The sequence below is a fragment of the Heptranchias perlo genome, chromosome 2 (genome assembly GCF_035084215.1).
Source record: "Heptranchias perlo isolate sHepPer1 chromosome 2, sHepPer1.hap1, whole genome shotgun sequence".
Lineage (NCBI taxonomy): Eukaryota > Metazoa > Chordata > Chondrichthyes > Hexanchiformes > Hexanchidae > Heptranchias > Heptranchias perlo.
The window spans coordinates 45,460,522-45,479,950 of NC_090326.1; the positions used below are offsets into that span (position 1 = coordinate 45,460,522).

The window sequence follows — 19,429 nt, forward strand, 5'->3', positions numbered from 1 at the left end:
GACAAGGGCAGCAGGCACATGGGAACAACACCATCTGCATGTTCCCCTCCAAGTCACACACAATCCCGACTTGGAAATATATCGCCATTCCTTCATCGTCGCTGGGTCAAAATCCTGGAACTCCCTTTCTAACAGCACTGTGGGAGAACCTTCACCACACGGAGTGCAGCGGTTCAGGAAGGCGGCTCATCACCACCTTCTCAAGGGCAATTAGGGATGGGCAATAAATGCTGGCCTTGTCAGCGACGCCCACGTCCCATGAACGAATAAACAAAACAGAAGAACTTTTGTTCTTTGGCTGGATTTTTTTCTTTCTCTCTCTCGGTGCAGCTCTCAGCATGAACTAGTCTGAGCTGATTTGTGACTGGCAATGTCAGTGATATGAGCCTTTTAGCAATTACTTTGTGCACACTTCTGGATGCCTTAAAGGTATGTCGTGTGGAGGCAGATTTCAGCAGTTCTATTCACATTACAGAAACCTATGTGCCACTCGTTGTTGAACTGGTTACTAATGCTGCTTATTTTTTTAACAAAGGCAGTGATTCTCATTAGTTGCAGAAAGTGTAAATAACAAAGACTCCATTAAAAAGAAAGATAAAGAGAGATAAAATAGAAAAGAGAAGCTGCAGTTTTGGCTCTAACCATGAAAGGGTTGCACAATCATCAATTTCCCCACTCCCACGCCTGGTGTCAGTTTCCCTGACAACGTGCGGTCAATGCAATATGTGGCATGTTCAATAAGCATGAATGTTTGGATTAACTCAGAGGGATTTTTTATTCTCTGCCAGCATCTGGAGGTTTGTGGAGGAAAGGGACCTTGATTCGTTATTAAAATCCAAACAGCCACAAGCTCAAAGTAACAACTTGGTCTAGCTCCATTTTGAGTTTTCATTTGTGGATCAAAGTTTGGACTTGTTACCAGCCTTCTCCTTGAGCCAAGGTTTCAATCCACCCCCAGAAACAACACTGCACAGCCACCATGAATAAAACAGATTACAACCAAATATTTTGCTGGATGATTTTTGGCTTACTTCAAAGTGGAATTGGAATATAGAAACATAGGAAGGAACATAGGAATAGGAGCAGGCCATTCAGCCCCTCGAGCCTGTTCCACCATTCAATGAGATCATGGCTGATCTGTATCCTAACTCCATCCACCTGGCTAGCAAAAATCTATTGATTTCAGATTTAAAATTATTAATTGAGCTAACATCTACTGCTTTTTGTGGGAGAGAGTTCCATACTTCTATCACCCTTTGAGTGAAGAACTGTTTACTAACTTCTCTTCTGAATGGCCTGGCTCTGATTTTAAGGTTACGTCCCCTTGTCCTGATTTTAAGGTTACGTCCCCTTGCAGTGATTTTAAGGTTACGTCCCCTTGCAGTGATTTTAAGGTTACGTCCCCTTGTCCTGATTTTAAGGTTACGTCCCCTTGTCCTGATTTTAAGGTTCCGTCCCCTTGTCCTAATTTTAAGGTTACGTCCCCTTGTCCTGATTTTAAGGTTACGTCCCCTTGTCCTAATTTTAAGGTTACGTCCCCTTGTCCTGATTTTAAGGTTACGTCCCCTTGTCCTGATTTTAAGGTTACGTCCCCTTGTCCTGATTTTAAGGTTATGTCCCCTTGTCCTAGATTGCCCGACCAGGAAAAAAAACGTTTCTCTCTATCTACCCTGTCAATTCCTTTAAAATCCCCAATCCTCAATCAAAGCACCCCATAACCTCCTATATTCCAGGGAATACGAGCCTAGTTTATGTAATCTCTCCTCATAATTCAAGCCTCGGAGCCCTGGTAACATTCTGGTGAATCTGAATTTGCCTTTTGAACACAAACTGTCATTTTATGGAAGTAAGATTCAGCTGTAATGGAAGACTAACTGAACAGAGAAGCTGTAAATTACATCAGTGTTCATACTGGGACCTAAATGTTACCTTTATCTCTGTTACAGCAAATTCCCCAAATTCATTTCTCTCAGATCTCCCAGCCATTGCTGTCACTAGTCGAGTTTCTTTATCTGATTTAGTTTTTTTTAATGCAGTCGTTTCATATTTTGCAGTGAAAGCAGCTCTCCCCTTGCTTTCATCATCAATGACACAGAATGCAATTTTGTTATGCAAATAATTAGTGTTAGTCTGCATCCTGCCCTGCATACCTTTAGGGTGCACTACTGTCTTGTAGCACAGTAATAATGTAGATGAGTATTATTAATATGGCAGAGAATTATTAACAAGACACCTCATTAATTTTTAAAAAATCCAAAGATATATTTTCTTTAAAATGGTCAGAAAAACTAAAAGACAGCAGGAGTTCATTTCAATTAGGTTCTAAATATTGAGAGTGAATAACACCACGAGCACATGCACTTTTTTTTTTCATAAATATCTGTGGATCTCAGGATTGTTAGCCTCCTGGGGTGCCTGCAGCTCTCTGGCCTGTTGGCACTGTGCAACTGCTCAGAGGCCTGGGAACAAAGGAGTGTTTTATACAATATGCACCTAAATCAGCTGTTTGGAGGAGTAGTGTTGGAAAAGATTGCTGGAGCAACAAAGAAAGCAGAGAGTGAAAAGCAAGAATGACAGATGTACAGAGAGAGATTGAGAGAGAGTGAGAGAGAGAAGAGAGAAAAAGGAAGAGAAAGTGAACTGTAGATGTTTACAGCAAAGGAAAAGGCCATTTGGCCCTTTGTGGCTTTGTAAGAGTTTGTGTTTGACAAATTTATTAGAGTTCTTTGAGGAAGCAACGAGCAGGGTGGATAAAGGGGAACCAGTAGATGTAGTGTATTTGGATTTCTAAAAGGCATTCGATAAGGTGTCACATAAAAGATTGCTGCACAAGATAAGAGCTCATGGTGTTGGGGGTAATATATTAGCCTGAATAGAGGATTGGCTAACAAACAGAAAACAGAGAGTCGGGATAAAGGGGTCATTTTCAGGATAGCAATCTGTAACTAGTGGGGTGCTGCAGGGATCAGTGCTGGGGCCTCAACTATTTACAATCTATATCAATGACTTGGATGAAGAAAGCGAGTGTACTCTGGCTAAATTTGCTGATGATACAAAGATAGGTGGAAAAGTAAGTTGTGAGGAGGACACAAAGTGTGTGCAAAGGGATATAGATAGGTTTAGCGAGTGGGCAAAAATTTGGCAGATGGAATATAATATGGGAAAATGTGAAGTCATCCACTTTGGTAGGAAGAATAAAAAAGCAAAGTATTATATAAATGGAGAAAGACTACAAAATGCTGTGGTACAGAGGGATCTGGGTGTCCTCGTACATGAAACACAAAAAGTCAACATACAGGTGCAGCAGGTAATCCGAAGGCAAATAGAACATTGGCCTTTATTTCAAGGGGGATGGAGTAAAAAAGCAGGGAAGTCATGCTACAACTGTACAAGGTGCTGGTGACACCACACCTGGAGTACTGCGTACAGTTCTGGTGCCCTTATTTAAGGAAGGATATACTTGCATTGGAGGCAGTTCAGAGAAGGTTCATTAGTTTGATTCCAGGTATGGAAGGGTTGTCTTATGAGGAAAGGTTGAACAGGTTGGGCCTATACTCACTGGAGTTTAGAAGAATGAGAGGAGATCTTATTGAAACATATAAGATTCTGAGGAGGCTTGACAGGGTAGATGCTCAGAGGATGTTTCCCCTTATTGGGGGCATAGTCTCAGAATAAGGGGTCGCCCATTTAAGACGGAGATGAGGAGAAATTTCTTCTCTCGGAGGGTTGTGAACCTTTGGAATTCTTTGCCCCAAAGAGCGGTCGAGGCTGAGTCATTGAATACATTCAAGGCTGAGTTAGACAAATTTTTGATGAGCAAGGGAGTCAAAGGATACGGGGAACAGGCGGGAAAGCGGAGCTGAGGCCAGAATCAGATCAGCCATGATCTCATTGAATGGCGGAACAGGCCCAAATGGCCTACTTCTGTTCCTATCTCTTATGTTCTTATGTTCAATCTAAAACTAATACTGCTGCTCTACTCTCCATAGCTTTGTATCTTCCTCTGCTTCAAATATCTGTCCACTTTTACCATAAAGGTGCAATGATCACAGCCTCAATCATTCCCTGTGGCAAAGCACCCCACAATCCAACAATCCACCTGAGCCTTGGCTAAGTCAGAATGCTGTGGGTTCAAGACCCACTCCAGAGACTTGACCAGATAATCTAGGCTGACACTCCAGTGCCATACTGAGGGAGTGCTGCACAGAGATGCCATCTTTTGGATGAGACGTTAAACCAAGGCCCCATCTGCCCTCTCAGATGGATGTAAAAGATCCCATGGCACTATTTAAAGAACAGGGGAGTTCTCCTGGCCAACATTTATCCTTCAACCAACACCTAAAGCAGATAATCTGGTCACTATCTCATTGCTGCTTGTGGGAGTTTGCTGTGCACAAATTAGCTGCTGCACTTTCTACATTACAACAGTGACTACACTTCAAAAGTACTTAACTGGCTGTAAAGCGCTTTGGGATGTCCTGAGATCGTGAAAGGCATTATATAAATGCAAGTCTTTCTTTCTGTGCATTTCTCCTAACCTCTCTTCTTACTCGCGTTATAATTTGAAATTGATGACACCTCTTCATTGACTCCCCAACCAAACAAAAGTCTTTCCCCGTTTGTCCCATCAAAGCCTTCATAATTTTAAAAACCTTTATTAAATCTCTCCTAAGCCTTTCTGCTCCAGGGAAAATAGTCCCAGTATAAGAATCCAAGAACAGAAGAAATAGGAGCAGGAGTTGGCCACACGGCCCCTCGAGCCTGCTTCGCCATTCAATAAGATTATGGCTGATCTTCGACCTCAACTCCAACTGCCCGATCCCCATATCCCTTGATTCCCCTAGAGTCCAAAAATCTATCTATCTCAGCCTTGAATATATTCAATGACTCGGCATCCACAGTCCTCTGGAGTAGAGAATTCCAAAGATTCACAACCTTCAGTGAAGAAATTCCTCCTCCTCTCAGTCTCAAATGACCAACTCCTTATCCTGAGACTGTGCCTCCTAGTTCTAGATTCTCCAGCCAGGAAAACAACCCCTCAGCCTCTACCCTGTCAAGTCCCCTCAGAATCTTATATGTTTCAACGAGATCACCTCTCAATCTTCTAAACTCCAGAAAGTATAGGTCCATTTTACTTAATCTTAAGTCTCTCCTCATAGCTACAGTTTCTCATCCCTGGTATCATCCTGGTGAATCTACACTGTATGTTTTCTATGGTTTTAATGTTCTTTCGAAAATATCACACTCAAAACTGCAAACAGTACTTTTACTATGACTTAACAAATTTATTATCTCTTTACTTGTGCACGTTATGATCCAGTTTATAAAACCTAAAATGTTATCGACCTTTGTTTACCGACTTTTAAAAAAATTAAGTGGCTCAGTGATAGTACTCTTGCCTCCGAATCTGAAGGTTGTGGAATCAAGCCCCACTCCAGTGCAATACTGAGGAAGTCCTCAAACTGCCTGCTGCATTTGCCCCCAAAACATTGACTACAGTTCAACAAAGTGATTCAATGGTTGTGAAGCACTTTGGGATGTGTTGAGGACATAAAAAATGCTATAATAATGCAACTTTAGACAACAGCTCAGCTTCTTCAGTCTTTCCTCATGGCACATGGGATACTGAAACCAAGGGGATGGGGAAAAGGTAAAAGATATCTTTCCCTCAAGAAAAAAAAATTGTGATAAAACAACAAGTATATAATGAATACAAAACTTTATTAAAATGTTTCAAATAACAACTGCAATTGTAATTTCAATGTTTGCATTTTCAGACTTTAACAAAAACTTGACTGTAGCAAGCTCTACCTGCTGATTCGCTGACTCACAAATTAAAGTATATTTACATATCTAGCTGCAAAACAAGTGCTTTGTACCACAAATAAATTATATATTCCCACAATTCACTTAAATCTACATCCCATCCACTTACTTTACATATTCTATTTACACGTGTTCAATTAAAGTGGGGATATGACTGTAGCTAATTGTACAGAGTAATTGCTTGGGGAGGTGGGAGGCAGCACTATTATAACGTTCAAACTATCAGTGTAAAAGGGCTGTGTAATGTCATCCATAGGTACCGCATTTGGAGAGCACAGTAAAAGTCAAATGCCCTGAATTTGGGTTTAAAGTACATCAATACTTAACGCACTTGTCTGAAATTCTCCCTCTGAAGATTTTACCAGAGGCATTATCTAATTTAAAATAAACATGCTTTGCTAAAATAGCAGAGAGGGGCATTTCAGTTGAACACGTCAAGTGTTTGTGCCCTGGTATCTCACTGTGTTGCGTTCAGGGCCAGAAGTGCCTGCCTTGTTTTGGTTTCCAATAGAGATATTTGTGGCTGGACAGGCTTGCAGCATATTGCACTTGTATGCAGACATTCTGTGCCAGGGACTGGTGGGCCTCCACGTAATTGCCCATAAGCTCCCGGTGGGCTGGCTGCAAAATGCCATTAACAGAAGTCGACCCAACCTAGTATTGAAGGAACGGAATGTGGTGCAGGGCTCCCAGGGAGAAACTTCCAAAATGTGGAAAACAACGCAAAAGGAACTTTCCATTTTTCTACTGGCAGTGCCAACATGTAAAAAGCATAGACACACGATAACTAGGAACAAACAACAACAAATTCAAATACATTCAACTAATGAATTATATGAGCCACAAACCACAAGTCACTTAGGTGAAAGAAGTCCATTTAATTTTGCAAAAGTTTTCAGACAAGTATAGATCATTTTTGGGACAAAACCAGCAATGTTTTTTTCTTAAATACCAATTTAAAATGTAGCCAGTTTTACATTAATCTGCCTCCTGCACAACTCACTAACTGTGAAAAACCATTCAGCTTTCAAAAGAGAAGAACCACATCCTCACTATACTTAATTGCCGGAGTCAGCTGTGAACTTCATCAAATGAAAAGCACAAGCACAGTGCCTGGTCCTTCGGCTCACCTGCCACTGCTCGGAAATGTGTCATCACTGGGCTACTTGATGCAACATCATGTTTTAGCCGGATTTTCCATCTTGGATTGTAAGGAGAATGGAAAATGAGGAAAAAGATTGTCAATGCCAGCCTCTGAATGTACTTTTACTTTCAACTGACCAGAGTGACATTGGTTGTGACTAAGGATACTTTGGAGGGGAGGTATTAAAGGAGATAGACTTTAACAAAAAGGTTAAAATGGTTATCTCTATTTCCAAATTTAAAAAAAAATCATTCATGAATGTAGAACAGTACACCATGTTAACAATGATAAATTAAGGGGCGAGGTTCTGGACAATTGACAGTGCTAGTGAAACTGTACCCCAACACAAGAAGAGGCAAAGTTGCAGAAGGCAAAATATTATGGAGAAATAAAAATGCCCCTAAATGTTGCAATATTCAAAGGGTTAAAACTAGGGAGGAACAGTCCATCAAAAATAGAATTGTTTTGTTTATACAGTGCAGCTGCTATACACACACACACACACACACACACACACACACAGTTTATAAAATCAGACAGATACTGTTTGCTATGAAGTGGAATCTTTTTCGCTGTTCCCTAGAAAAGTGACCATTTCCCCATTGCTCTTTTCCACATCCTGCTTATTTACCGAAAATGTATACAGGTCATTGGACACCATGGGCACAGCCTCCGGACTGACATCTTTGGGTGTGGCGCTGCGGGGAGGTGGGAGAGTAGGCGGTAGAGTTCCCATGGGACCGTTGAAAGGCCGGTACACGTCCACCTCCGGGATGGACAACATTTGTGATTTATTGAAGTGATCTGCATAAACACGGTCCTCATCAATCACAGCGTAAATATGCGACTCATTATCTTGCCTCCCCTTCCCAAACTTCCGCCGGCGTCCAGGGATATGAGTGTTCACACCAGGGTTGTAGATCCCAAGGGCAGGCTGACGTCGCTGCCTTTTCCTGTATGGGTTTAGAATAAAAAGTCAATGTGGTGACTTTATATTGGGAAGCATCCGATACACCTTTCCATACACAAAATATTGACAAATACAACATGTAGTCAATCTGAAACATACAGAAAAGCAAGTCTCTACAAGGCAGCCTGCATTCCTTCTTTCAATTGAATGGACTACCAATATAGCAGAGATTTTTCAGAAGTGTAATAACTGTTTTGTGTCGTGTCAAACCCCAGAGAACAGATTTTTTTTCAATCTCTCAGATCAAGAGATTTCATGAATGCTGCTTAATGCTGCTTTAGTGGCAATTAGATATAGTATTAAGTTCTAGAAAAAAAAACACTTAAAAAAAATTTAAGCACACAGTTCCCTAGGCAGCTGAAGGTGAAAAAAAAGATACACACAGAATAAGATAATGTCCGTTGGATCAGTGTGAAATATGAAATATATAATCCTACTTAAGATCCGACAATGGCTACTAACCAAATATTTTCCACATCTCACAGCAACTTTGAAAAGATCTCCAAATAAGTTATTCAAATATTTATTTTAAACGTACTGGTAATTTGAATGATGTAATGTTTTAGCCGCTGTTCCATATCCTACTCAGCTCTGTACAGACTTTTTTCTATTAATGGCCCTTGGCACAAAACAATAATGAAAATAGAAAGTGGGCAGAGCACAATAGAAAGATCTTACATGTGCAAAAAATTTGGAAAAGTCATTGAAATTATAAATCAACGCTGAGCATGAGAATATAGAATAGGGTAATGGGTAGAAGAATTAAAGTACTCAAATGGGAACAGTTTGTGGAGTTGGTAGAGAGATAAATGCATCAGTCATGACAACCATGTGACCAAAAACAAGCAAGTCACACAATGTTGCAACACCTGACCTTTTAAGTGTTGGGTGATCCTGTTTTACAGGATTAGTGACACTATTAATAGTGCACGTGTTCAAACATTAATTTAGAGCAATTACATTGGAAGAATAGGAGAACAAGGTAAGTTGCTATCTACAGATGTCAAATTGAAGGGATTATCCCAACAATCAAGCAAATGGGAAAGTTAAATCAAGGCTAATTAAGCTTTGGTGAATAAATTAAGCAGAGAAAACCACTGCACATAGATATAATACAATTATTAATAACATACTAGTGGATCTGCTGCAAAGTTGCCGACATTAAGTCAGATGATAATGCTACTTTACAAGGACAGGAAAGTCATATCATGTGATGCACAATATTATCATGTATCTGTATCAAAGTGTGACATCTACAGCTTGCCGACAATGTTTTAATATATTAATGGTGGATCTCCTGTGGTGCTGCAAACAGTGAGGTGGATGATATTCTGTTTGATAAGGACATTACACCTTGGAAAGCACAGTGTGTTATTCTGCTGCTGAGTTGAAGCTGTGTCTAAGGCCACAAAGTAAAAACGTTGTTAAATAAAACACTAGACCTAAATCTAAACCTCTCCGCTTCTCTCTCCTCCTTTAAGTCACTCCTTAAAACCTACCTCTTTGACCACGCTTTTGGTCACCTGTCCTAATATCTCCTTACGTGGCTTGGTGTCAAATTTTGTTCGATAATAGCTTCTGCGAAGCGTCTTGGGACATTTTACTACTTTAAAGGCGCTATATAAATGAAAGTAGTTGTTTTAGATGAAGTCAGATTTAATTGCTCTCAGGCTGCACGTCTGAACTGTGGCTCGTTTTCTTTACATAAAAGTCTGATTGGTAAAGTCAGTCAAGTTGGTGTCAGTTAAGGCATTTTCAATTGTTGGGTGACTTTTAAAAAAATGGCAGAAATATGATGGACAGGAAATGCAAACTGTATGTACACACTAAATATTAGATTTCTTGACCAGCTTTATAGCAGCTGGACAAAAAATACGAGGCTAGTTTGGAAAGAGGTAATGGAAATCCTGATGTTGCCTCATGTTGTTTTGGCTACTGGGAGATTTTTTACAATGTTCAGCTGGACCCTCCCCATGCAATGTCCCCCAGCTCTTTAGAATTCCTGGCAAAATTCCCGCAGTTGATTCTGAAAGCAAGCCAAAAGTACAGAGATTTCACCATCCACCACACTCAACGTCATTAACTCCAGCTAACTGGGATGCTCAGGCAGACTGAACTGTTTTTTTGAACACGTCGAGCTTGGTAGTGCCCCAGATTGTCACTTGTGTACAAGGCACAGTGTTGCCTGATGACAATGACATCAGTTATGTTGGGCATGAGAGTGTTTCAGAACAGGGTTAAGGGCTAGAAGTTGAAGTACAATATTTTATAAAGGTTTCTTATTAAAAATCTAAAGCTTGATTATGGTAATTTGGTCTACTCACTTGGATCAACTTTCATTCATTCATCCACAAGCTTGTTTTTTCTTTAAGAATGTGGTTTATAAAAGATTAAATTTATACTTTGATTGCTTTGAAATTTTAAAATAAAATAAACCGTTACCAGCTGGAGTGATGTCACACCACTCTGTATGAGAAGGCAAAATACATAATTTGGGAAACAGAAGCGTTCACACAAAGTAACAGAAGCCTGGGCAATTACATACTAACAGGCACCCAAGATTATATATAGAGTAACAGATATCCAGGAGAGATTACATACAGAGTAATAGGCACTGAAGAGCAATTATGTAGTCATAATGGGCAACTGGGAGTGATTATGTAGACAATAAAAAATACTTGGGAGCAAATATAAGACAGTGAACTAATCAAGGGATCAGAAGATAGCATTTGCTTGACCAATTTACAGCTATCATTTGAAGCCCAAAATGAGATTATGGCCTTGAGTTCACTTCAACATATGTCAATGTTTGTGGTGTTTTTAAAACTTTATATATTACAAATTATAGAAGCTAGTTTTTGTCTGTCTTTTTCCCAGCAACTGCCGGTGAGGCCAAATCTGAGTACATTCAGTGCACTACAAGACTCCAGTGATTGAATATTAGATAAGGTGGCTCATCAAAAAATAATCTCCACTTTATTATGGGCCCATTTTTTTAAAGCCATGACATATACACACATACTATTAGTTGTAAAATACACCTCGAGTCAACTATACAAATATGAGCATTTCAAAATGCAGTATTTGGTTTGGAATATTAAAAGGGATGTCCGTACAATACTTAGAAAGATTCTAAGTCCCCAAACAGAGTTAATTATAAGGTCACCAACTCTACGAGCACAGGAAATATTTGACTGGTTTTGAGATAGTTCTAATCCCAGGCATATTCCAAGTTTCTCAAATGCAGAAATTGGAACGGCACATGAAACCTTGGACATATTTCGGACTTCTGGGTATCTGAAGCCAATGACACCCTAAACAGAAAGTCACAAGCTCAAGTCCCAGACTGCCCATCACTTCAACTCATTCTGTTTAGTAGATGAGATTCAATAACCTTCTGCTGGACTGATCGCCATGGAGAAGAAATGATCTTGTTCAGCTTAGCTCTCTTGTCAGCCTATCACAGTGTAGTCTTCAAGTGGCTGTGAAGAAACCCTGTACTGACTGTCTCAATCAACCCAGTTGGAGAAGATACCACCGAGATGAAGAGTCTTCATGCAGAGGAGATGGGGAAAGGGGAAGGGACGTACCGTTTTTTAACACAGCAAACAACCACAGCAAGAACGATGAGCAGAGCCAGGCCTCCAGCAGCAGCAGCAATTATAATAGTGCCTGTGATATCTGTTTAAAAAAGAAGATATTGTGTTACTCTTCAACTCTTACATTGGAGGAGTGCATTGTTTACCACTACCATTTCCATGTTATAAGTCTTACAAACTGACAAGTTTGGGCTTAAGGCAGTAAACTATTGCCCAGCAGCTTTAGGAATTGACTGGGAGCATGTTATACTGGCCATTACTGAAGGCCACAGCCTTAAGAACAACAGTTCACCCTACAGACTGAAACCTAAATATTAATAGAGCAGCACATATGCAGGCCTTGGTGGCAGTAGCAAATATTCAAATGAGAACGTTGAAGGCCGAAGAGAGGAAGGATTCAATGTCAACATCAGTAGAACATTCCGTCAGTCAGTCCTATGAGATAGGCCAATGCATACGGAATATTCAAATATGGGCTGAAGTTGATCAGAATGGGAGACATTGTTTGGACCAGTTGTTACCACAAACAATTCTGAAAATCTCAGGGGCAGTAGCTAACATGAAAAAACTGACAGCTTCAAGGAAGCTGACAACCCAAAAAAACACTGTACAACTGAAAAACAAGAAAGGCCAGTGACCAAGGCCACTGAATAAGTTGAATTCCTTTTTATTATATGGATTTTTATTGTTGTTTTGGGATCACATTCTGCAATTCAGTTGGTTTTCTGTGAAAACGGGAGCCCCATGACCTCACGTGACATACAAAAAACATGCGATACAATGGGAGTGGTGTGGGACATGAACTTGTCATACTATACCCAATATTAAAGAAGTTGTATTTTCTAAGGAAAATAAAGTAAACAAGGGTCATTTTTGCATTAGTGAATTAAAAAATTTCTGAAGTGCTGCAAAATTTATTTCCTGGGTGGTCTGTGGACATGTCCCTGAATTAATTTTGATTTCTGATACTTTTTTTTTAGTGCACTTTCCAGCATATTGCAGTGTTATGTGATTCTTTTCTTTGCCTTTTTTTCCTGCTCCCTTGCTCTGTTTTTTCTTTTTGATATAAATTTCTAATTTTTTGTTCTGCGATTGAAATTAATTCCAATCATGAATCTTTACCCTCTTCCATGCGTAAGTGCCTCCACCATCATGGTAATACTAGCACAGTCGTATGTACTTGTATAATCAGGTTACTTTGACCCATAAGCATTGCACACTGGGCTTGAACTAGTTGGATTAGAAAATGCAATGTAATCTAAAATGGGTGTGTCTGAGGTAAAACAAATAAATATGCAAAATAAAAAGTGTCAAAAGCAAAATACCGCAGATGCTGGAAATCTGAAATAAAAACAGAAAATGCTGGAAATACTCAGCAAGTCAAGCAGCATCTATGGAGAAAGAAACAGAGTTAATGTTAAGGTTGATGATCTTTTCTCAGAACTGGCTGTGCCGTTTTAAGAGACACATAAGACCATAAGAGATAGGAGCAGGAGTAGGCCATTCGGCCCCTCGAGCCTGCTCTGCCATTCAATGAGATCATGGCTGATCTGATTTTTACCTCAACTCCACTTTCCCGCCTTTTCCCCATATCCTTTGACTCCCTTGCTGATCAAAAATTTGTCTAAGTCAGCCTTGAATGTATTCAATGACTCAGCCTCCACAGCTTTCTGGGGTAAAGAATGCCAAAGATTCACGACCCTCTGGGAGAAGAAATTCCTCCTCATTTCCGTCTTAAACGGGCGACCCCTTATTCTGAGACTATGCCCCCTAGTTTTAGATTGCCCCATGCGGGGTAACATCTTCTCAGCATCTACCCTATCGAGTCCCCTCAGAATCTTGTATGTTTCAATAAGATTGCCTCTCATTCTTCTAAACTCCAATGAGTATAGACTCAACCTGTTCAACAATAGTTCACCCTACAGACTGAAACCTAAATATTAATAGAGCAGCACAAATGCAGGCCTTGGTGGCAGTAGCAAATATTAAATTGAGAACTTTGAAGGCCGAAGAGAGGAAGGATTCAATGTCAACATCAGTCGAACATTCCGTCAGTCAGTCCTATGAGATAGGCCAATGCACAAGGAATATTCAAATATGGGCTGAAGTTGCCATTGAAAAAAAAACTATATTCTATAACCATTAAGTTTATCTTTGGTTTCATTAAGTTTGGAATCAAATAACCTGAGAGAGTTTACATACAGTGTTATACATATTTTAATGAGGTGATAGTTTTATTTTAAAGATGCAGGCTTAGTGAATGTGACCTGTCACTTTTATTTCAGTGCTGAATCTCTCCAAATTCATTTTACTTTTTGTGCAACCTCATATTTAATAAAATGAATTCACGTAGAAAATAAATAATACTGTAGGAGAAATAGTACTACCCGTGCTTGCAGATTAGGTGCAGTCATCAAGGATAACGAACTCGTTGACTATGAAAAATTCAAAATGTATGAAATACACTAGATTTAATAGAAGTATCACTTTAATCAGATTACCTTAGAGTCAATTCACTTCTCTCTCGTTTTCTGAATGTTGTAAAGGTATAACCATACTCACCATTGGTCTACCTACACACATACAGCCACCCTCTGAGCCCCACCACTTATTGTTTGCAGAATAATTACTTTGGAACAAATAAAATCTGATCTTTATTTTGATGCAATGAAGTCATGTTTGGACTGAACTCAGGATTACTGCTTCCTACCTTCATATTCCTTCACTAGCACGTGAAACATGAGGTTCAGATGTCCACTTGAAGGCTCACAGTTAGACACATTCACCCAGAAGTTGTGGGCCAGAGTGATGGGCGTTTGCGGCAGACTGTCCGTTTCCCTGAAGCTCATCAGATCGGAGTCCTCCTGTTGCTCTACGACGCCGATGACCACATGCCCATGTTCACAGTGGGGCATCGACTGATTCATAAAAGTAAGTTCAGCCACGTGGTCAGGAGGAACGGAGATATCCCACGATGCCGTTAACTTATTTGGCATTCCCGGTCCCCAATTAGGAGTTAGGAGATACAATGGGGAGTCAATATTTGGGATAACGTTCATAATATAGTCCTCTGATGGAAGAAGTCAAAGACAAACAAATGAATTCAAGTGGAAAGAAGAGGATTGATAGTACAGATAAATCTGCTCATTAACGTTCCATTTGAAACAAACAACAAACTTCCATTAGCCAATTACCTGCCATTTACTGTAGACAATGTACTAAAGCTACAGAATCACAGATATCAATATCCTTCGCATGAAATTGCTTCATTAGGGCGTAATAGCTAGGACACAAGAATAACTTATGAAACTGTCTTTTATCCTCCATTAACATTGCACTTTATCTCCTTGAAAATGGAGAGGGCTGGGGCTGAAGGCACAGACAAAGAGAAACAATTCACCTATATTCATAATTTATCTTTATAACTAATAATTTCTGAAGTATGTTCAGGAGAACTTTCCTAATCAGTATGTTTCAGGCCCAACAAGGAAGGAGGCATTGCTGGATTTGGTTCTGGGGAATGAGGTGAATCAAGTGGAGCAAGTGTCAGTGGGGGAACATTTAGGAAACAGTGATCATAGCATCATAAGGTTTAGATTAGTTATGGAAAAAGACAAGGAGCAAACTAGAGTAAAAATACTTAATTGGAGGAGGGCCAATTTCAGTGGGATCTGGCCTGGATGAATTGGAATCAAAGATTGGCAGGCAAAACTGTAATCGAACAATGGGCGGCCTTTAAAGAGGAGATGGTTCGGGAATAGCCTAGGTACATTCCCACAAGGGGAAAGATAGAGCAACCAAAGCCAGAGCTCCCTGGATGACGAAAGAGATGGAAAGTAAGATGAAGCAGAAAAGGGGGACATATGACAGATGTCAGGTTGATAATACAAGTGAGATCCAGGCTCAATATAGAAAGTACAGAGAAGTGAAAACGAAAATAAGAGGGGCAAAGAGAGAGTATGAGAATAGACTGGTGGCCAACATAAAAGGGAATACAAAAGTCTTCTATAGGCATATAAATTGTAAATGGGTAGTAAGAGGAGGGCCGATTAGGGACTAAAAAGGAGATCTACACATGGAGGCAGAGGGCATGCTGAGGTACTAAATGAGTATTTTGCATCTGTCAAGGAAGATGTTGCCAAAGTCACAGTAAAAGAGGAGGTAGTTGAGATACTGGATGGGCTAAAAATTGATAAAGAGGAGGTGCTAGAAAGGCTGGCTACACTTAAAGTAGATAAGTCACCCGGTCCGGATGGGATGCATCCTCGGTTGCTGAGGGAAGTAAGGACAGAAATTGCAGAGGTGTTGGCCATAGTATTCCAATCATCCTTAAATATGGGGGTGGTGCCAGAGGACTGGAGAATTGCAAATGTTATACCCTTGTTCAAAAAAGAGTGTAAGGATAAACCCGGTAACTACAGGCCAGTCAGTTTAACCTCAGTGGTGGGGAAACTTTTAGAAACTATAATCTGGGACAAAATTAATAGTCACTTGGACAAGTGTGAATTAATAAAGGAAAACCAGCACAGATTTGTTAAAGGCAAATCGTGTTTAACTAACTTGATTGAGTTTTTTGATGAGGTAACAGAGAGGGTAGATGAGGGCAATGAGGTTGATGTGTATATGGACTTTCAAAAGGCTTTTGATAAAGTGCCACAGAATAGACTTGACAGCAAAACTGAAGCCAATGGAAGGCGCAGTGACAGCATGGATACGAAATTGGCTAAGTGACAGGAAACAGAGTAGTGGTGAACGGTTGTTTTTCGGACTGGAGGAAGGTATACAGTGGTGTTCCCCAGGGGTCAGTACTAGGACCACTGCTTTTTAAAAATATATATTAATGACTTGGCCTTGGGTGTACAGGGCACAAATTCAAAATTTGCAGATGACACAAAACTTGGAAGTTTAGTAAACCGTGAGGAGGATAGTGATAGACTTCAAGAGCCCGGCTGGTGGAATGGGTAGACACATGGCAAATGAAATTTTACCCAGAGAAGTGCGAAGTGATACATTTTGGCAGGAAGAACGAGGAGAGGCAATATAAACTAAATGGTACAATTCTAAAAGGAGTGCAGGAACAGAGAGACCTGGGGGTATATGTGCACAAGTCTTTGAAGGTGGCAGGACAGTTGAGAAAGGGGTTAAAAAAGCATACGGGATCCTGGGCTTTATAAATAAAGGCATAGAGTACAAAAGCAAGGAAGTTATGTTGAACCTTTATAGAACACTGGTTGGGCCACAACTGGACAATTGTGTCCAATTCTGGGCACCAAACTTTAGGAAGGATGAGAAGGCCTTACAGAGGGTGCAGAAAAGATTTACTAGAATGGTTCCAGGGATGAAGGACTTCAGTTATGTGGAGAGACTGCAGAAGCTGGGGTTGTTCTCCTTAGAGTAGAGAAGGTTGAGAGGAGATTTGCTAGAAGTGTTCAAAGTCATGAAGGGTTTAGATAAAGTAAATAAAGAGAAACTGTTCCCATTGGCGGAAGGATCAAGAACCAGGTGATTGGTAAAAAAACCAAAGGCGACATGAGGAAAAACTTTTTTATGCAGCGAGTAGTTATGATCTGGAATGCGCTGCCTGAAAGCATGGTGGAAGCAGATTCAATTGCGGCTTTCAAAAAGGAATTGGATAAATAATTCAAGAGAAAACATTTGCAGGGCTACGGGGAAACGGGGGGGGGGGGTGGGGAAATGGGACTAACTGGATTGCTCTTACAAAGAGCCGACACGTGCTCGATAGGCCGAATGGCCTCCTTCTGTGCTGTAACCGTTCTATGAATGCTGTGCACAACTGAATCCGTTTAACACTTTTTTTTTTTAAGTAAAGTACCCGAGTTAATTTACTATCAACCTGAATTTAACATGCAAAGCACAGCTAAACATATTCACAAATCAGCCAAAAAAATGTTTAAAACTTATTTACGTTGGCCAAGATGGGATTGGCTGGCCTCACGTCAAGTTGGGACTAGCTTTACTTTTGAACTGTTTAATGTAAAACTTCAATGTGAATTTCAACCGTGGCTCAATGGTAGCATTTTCACCTCTGAGTCAGAACCCTGTGGGTACAAGTCCCACTCCAGACACTTAAGCACAAAATCTAGGCTGACACTCCAGTGCAGTACTGAGGGAATTCTACACTGTTGGAGGTGCCATCTTTCAGATGAGTCTTTAAACCGAGGCACCATTTGCCCTCTCAGGTGGACGCAAAAGATCCCATAGCACCATTTCAAACAAGATCAGGGGAGTTCTCCCCATTGTCCTGGCTAATATTTATCTGTCAACCAACACCAAAAAACAGACTACTTGGTCATTATCTCATTGCTGTTTGTGGGACTTTGCTATGTGCAAAATTGGCTGCCGCATTACAACAGTGGCTACACTTCAAAATTATTTAACTGGCTGTAAAAAGCGTTGGGACGTCCTGAGGTGTTACATAAATGCAAGACTTACTTTCTGAAATAATGTTTTACTAAAAATCTATTGTCAAATTGGTAAGCTCCTGAACGAAAAGTGTAGAAAAATGAAGAGCTAAGAAGTCTTTCAGGGATTGTGCAGTCTGTAAGAAGTACACAGTCACTTGAGGATTGTTACAGATGTGTATGTGTATATATATATATATATATATATATATACATATACATACACACATATATATATACATACACACACACATATATATACATACACATATACATACACCACACTAAGCAATTTGACACTGCACTACGTGTACAATCTCCCCACAGATATAAGCAAAAACGTTAGCAGTGCTGTAGTAGAATAAGAATTATTTTATTTATAGGTTGATTAATCCTGGGTCACCATTCAATACACAGCCATTTACCTGCCATTTACTGTGGACTATATTGTAAAGCTACTGAATCATTACAGATGTCAGAATTACTTGGATGAAATTGCTGCATTAGTGTGTAATCCTGGGACACAGGAATAACTTAGGAATCTGTCTTTTATCTCTGGAACTAGTGGTGTAATAAAAATGAGGCAGTTTGCCTCCCCTATCAAGGGCACTATAAAAGATTGATACCAATGACTCCATATTCAACAGATATTAACATATTCCTACAGGAACAGACCACTGATGCATATTAATGTATTTGACATACCAGCCTGAAGCTTTTGTCAGAAACAGCTAGCAGTAACCAATTTTACTCTTTTTGCACCATGACCAGCAAGGAAGGCTACTATAATGCCAAACTGAACTCTTGGTTGTTTTTCTGCAGTGATTATAAAATCAACGTAAAATCCGCCAGAATTATTCACTTCCAAATGGAATATCACAATGTCCACAAACTTTAATCAAGTGAATGTAATGATGTATTGGAGCTCTATAGAGCCATCTAGTGTTCAGAAATGGGAATGCTATATAAACACCATGAGGTAAAATTGTTCCTCGTTGTGCCTGTATTCCGGGCAGGAACGGCCGTTACGGGCATTGCCATATTGGTAAAAGTGGCTTTGCAGGCGTCCCCAGTAGCCGTCTTTAATAGGCGTAAGGCACCTTGAACATGCTAATGAGGGGCCTAACACCTGTTTAAGGAACTTTCCCTGAAATATGTTGGCACTGAGCGGAGCAGAGCACGGGCCTGCTTCGCTCAATTTTTTGGCACCTAATGCGGCCTAACCTGTGGTTCATAAAGGGATCACTGAAGGTCGCCACCAAACAGGTAAGAACATTTTTTTATGTGGAACCAGGATATGGGGATAGCAGGACGGCTCCTCCCGGTTCCACAGGACTCCTGAAGGACGATGCTGGCCTCCTATTTGCCCCGCCCCTCCCATTCTTTCCTCCTCCCCCCCACTCTCAGGACCCACCCGACAGCCACACATAGCTAGGCAGCTGGCCCAAATTTGTCCCAGTGAAACCTG

The 19,429-nt window shown here is 40.3% G+C and overlaps 1 protein-coding gene across 1 annotated transcript in view; it reads right to left on the reverse strand.

Moving 5' to 3' along the window:
• Positions 1-5,702: 5,702 nt before the first annotated feature.
• Positions 5,703-19,429, reverse strand: part of LOC137333507 (CUB domain-containing protein 1-like) — an 80,260-nt gene continuing 66,533 nt past the window's right edge. The window contains exons 7-9 of the mRNA XM_067997691.1: positions 14,250-14,609; positions 11,531-11,621; positions 5,703-7,923 (exon numbers count right to left, since the gene is read on the reverse strand). Coding sequence (XP_067853792.1) covers positions 7,521-7,923; positions 11,531-11,621; positions 14,250-14,609 — 854 coding nt within the window. The 3' untranslated portion in view covers positions 5,703-7,520. The remainder of the gene's footprint in view (positions 7,924-11,530; positions 11,622-14,249; positions 14,610-19,429) is intronic.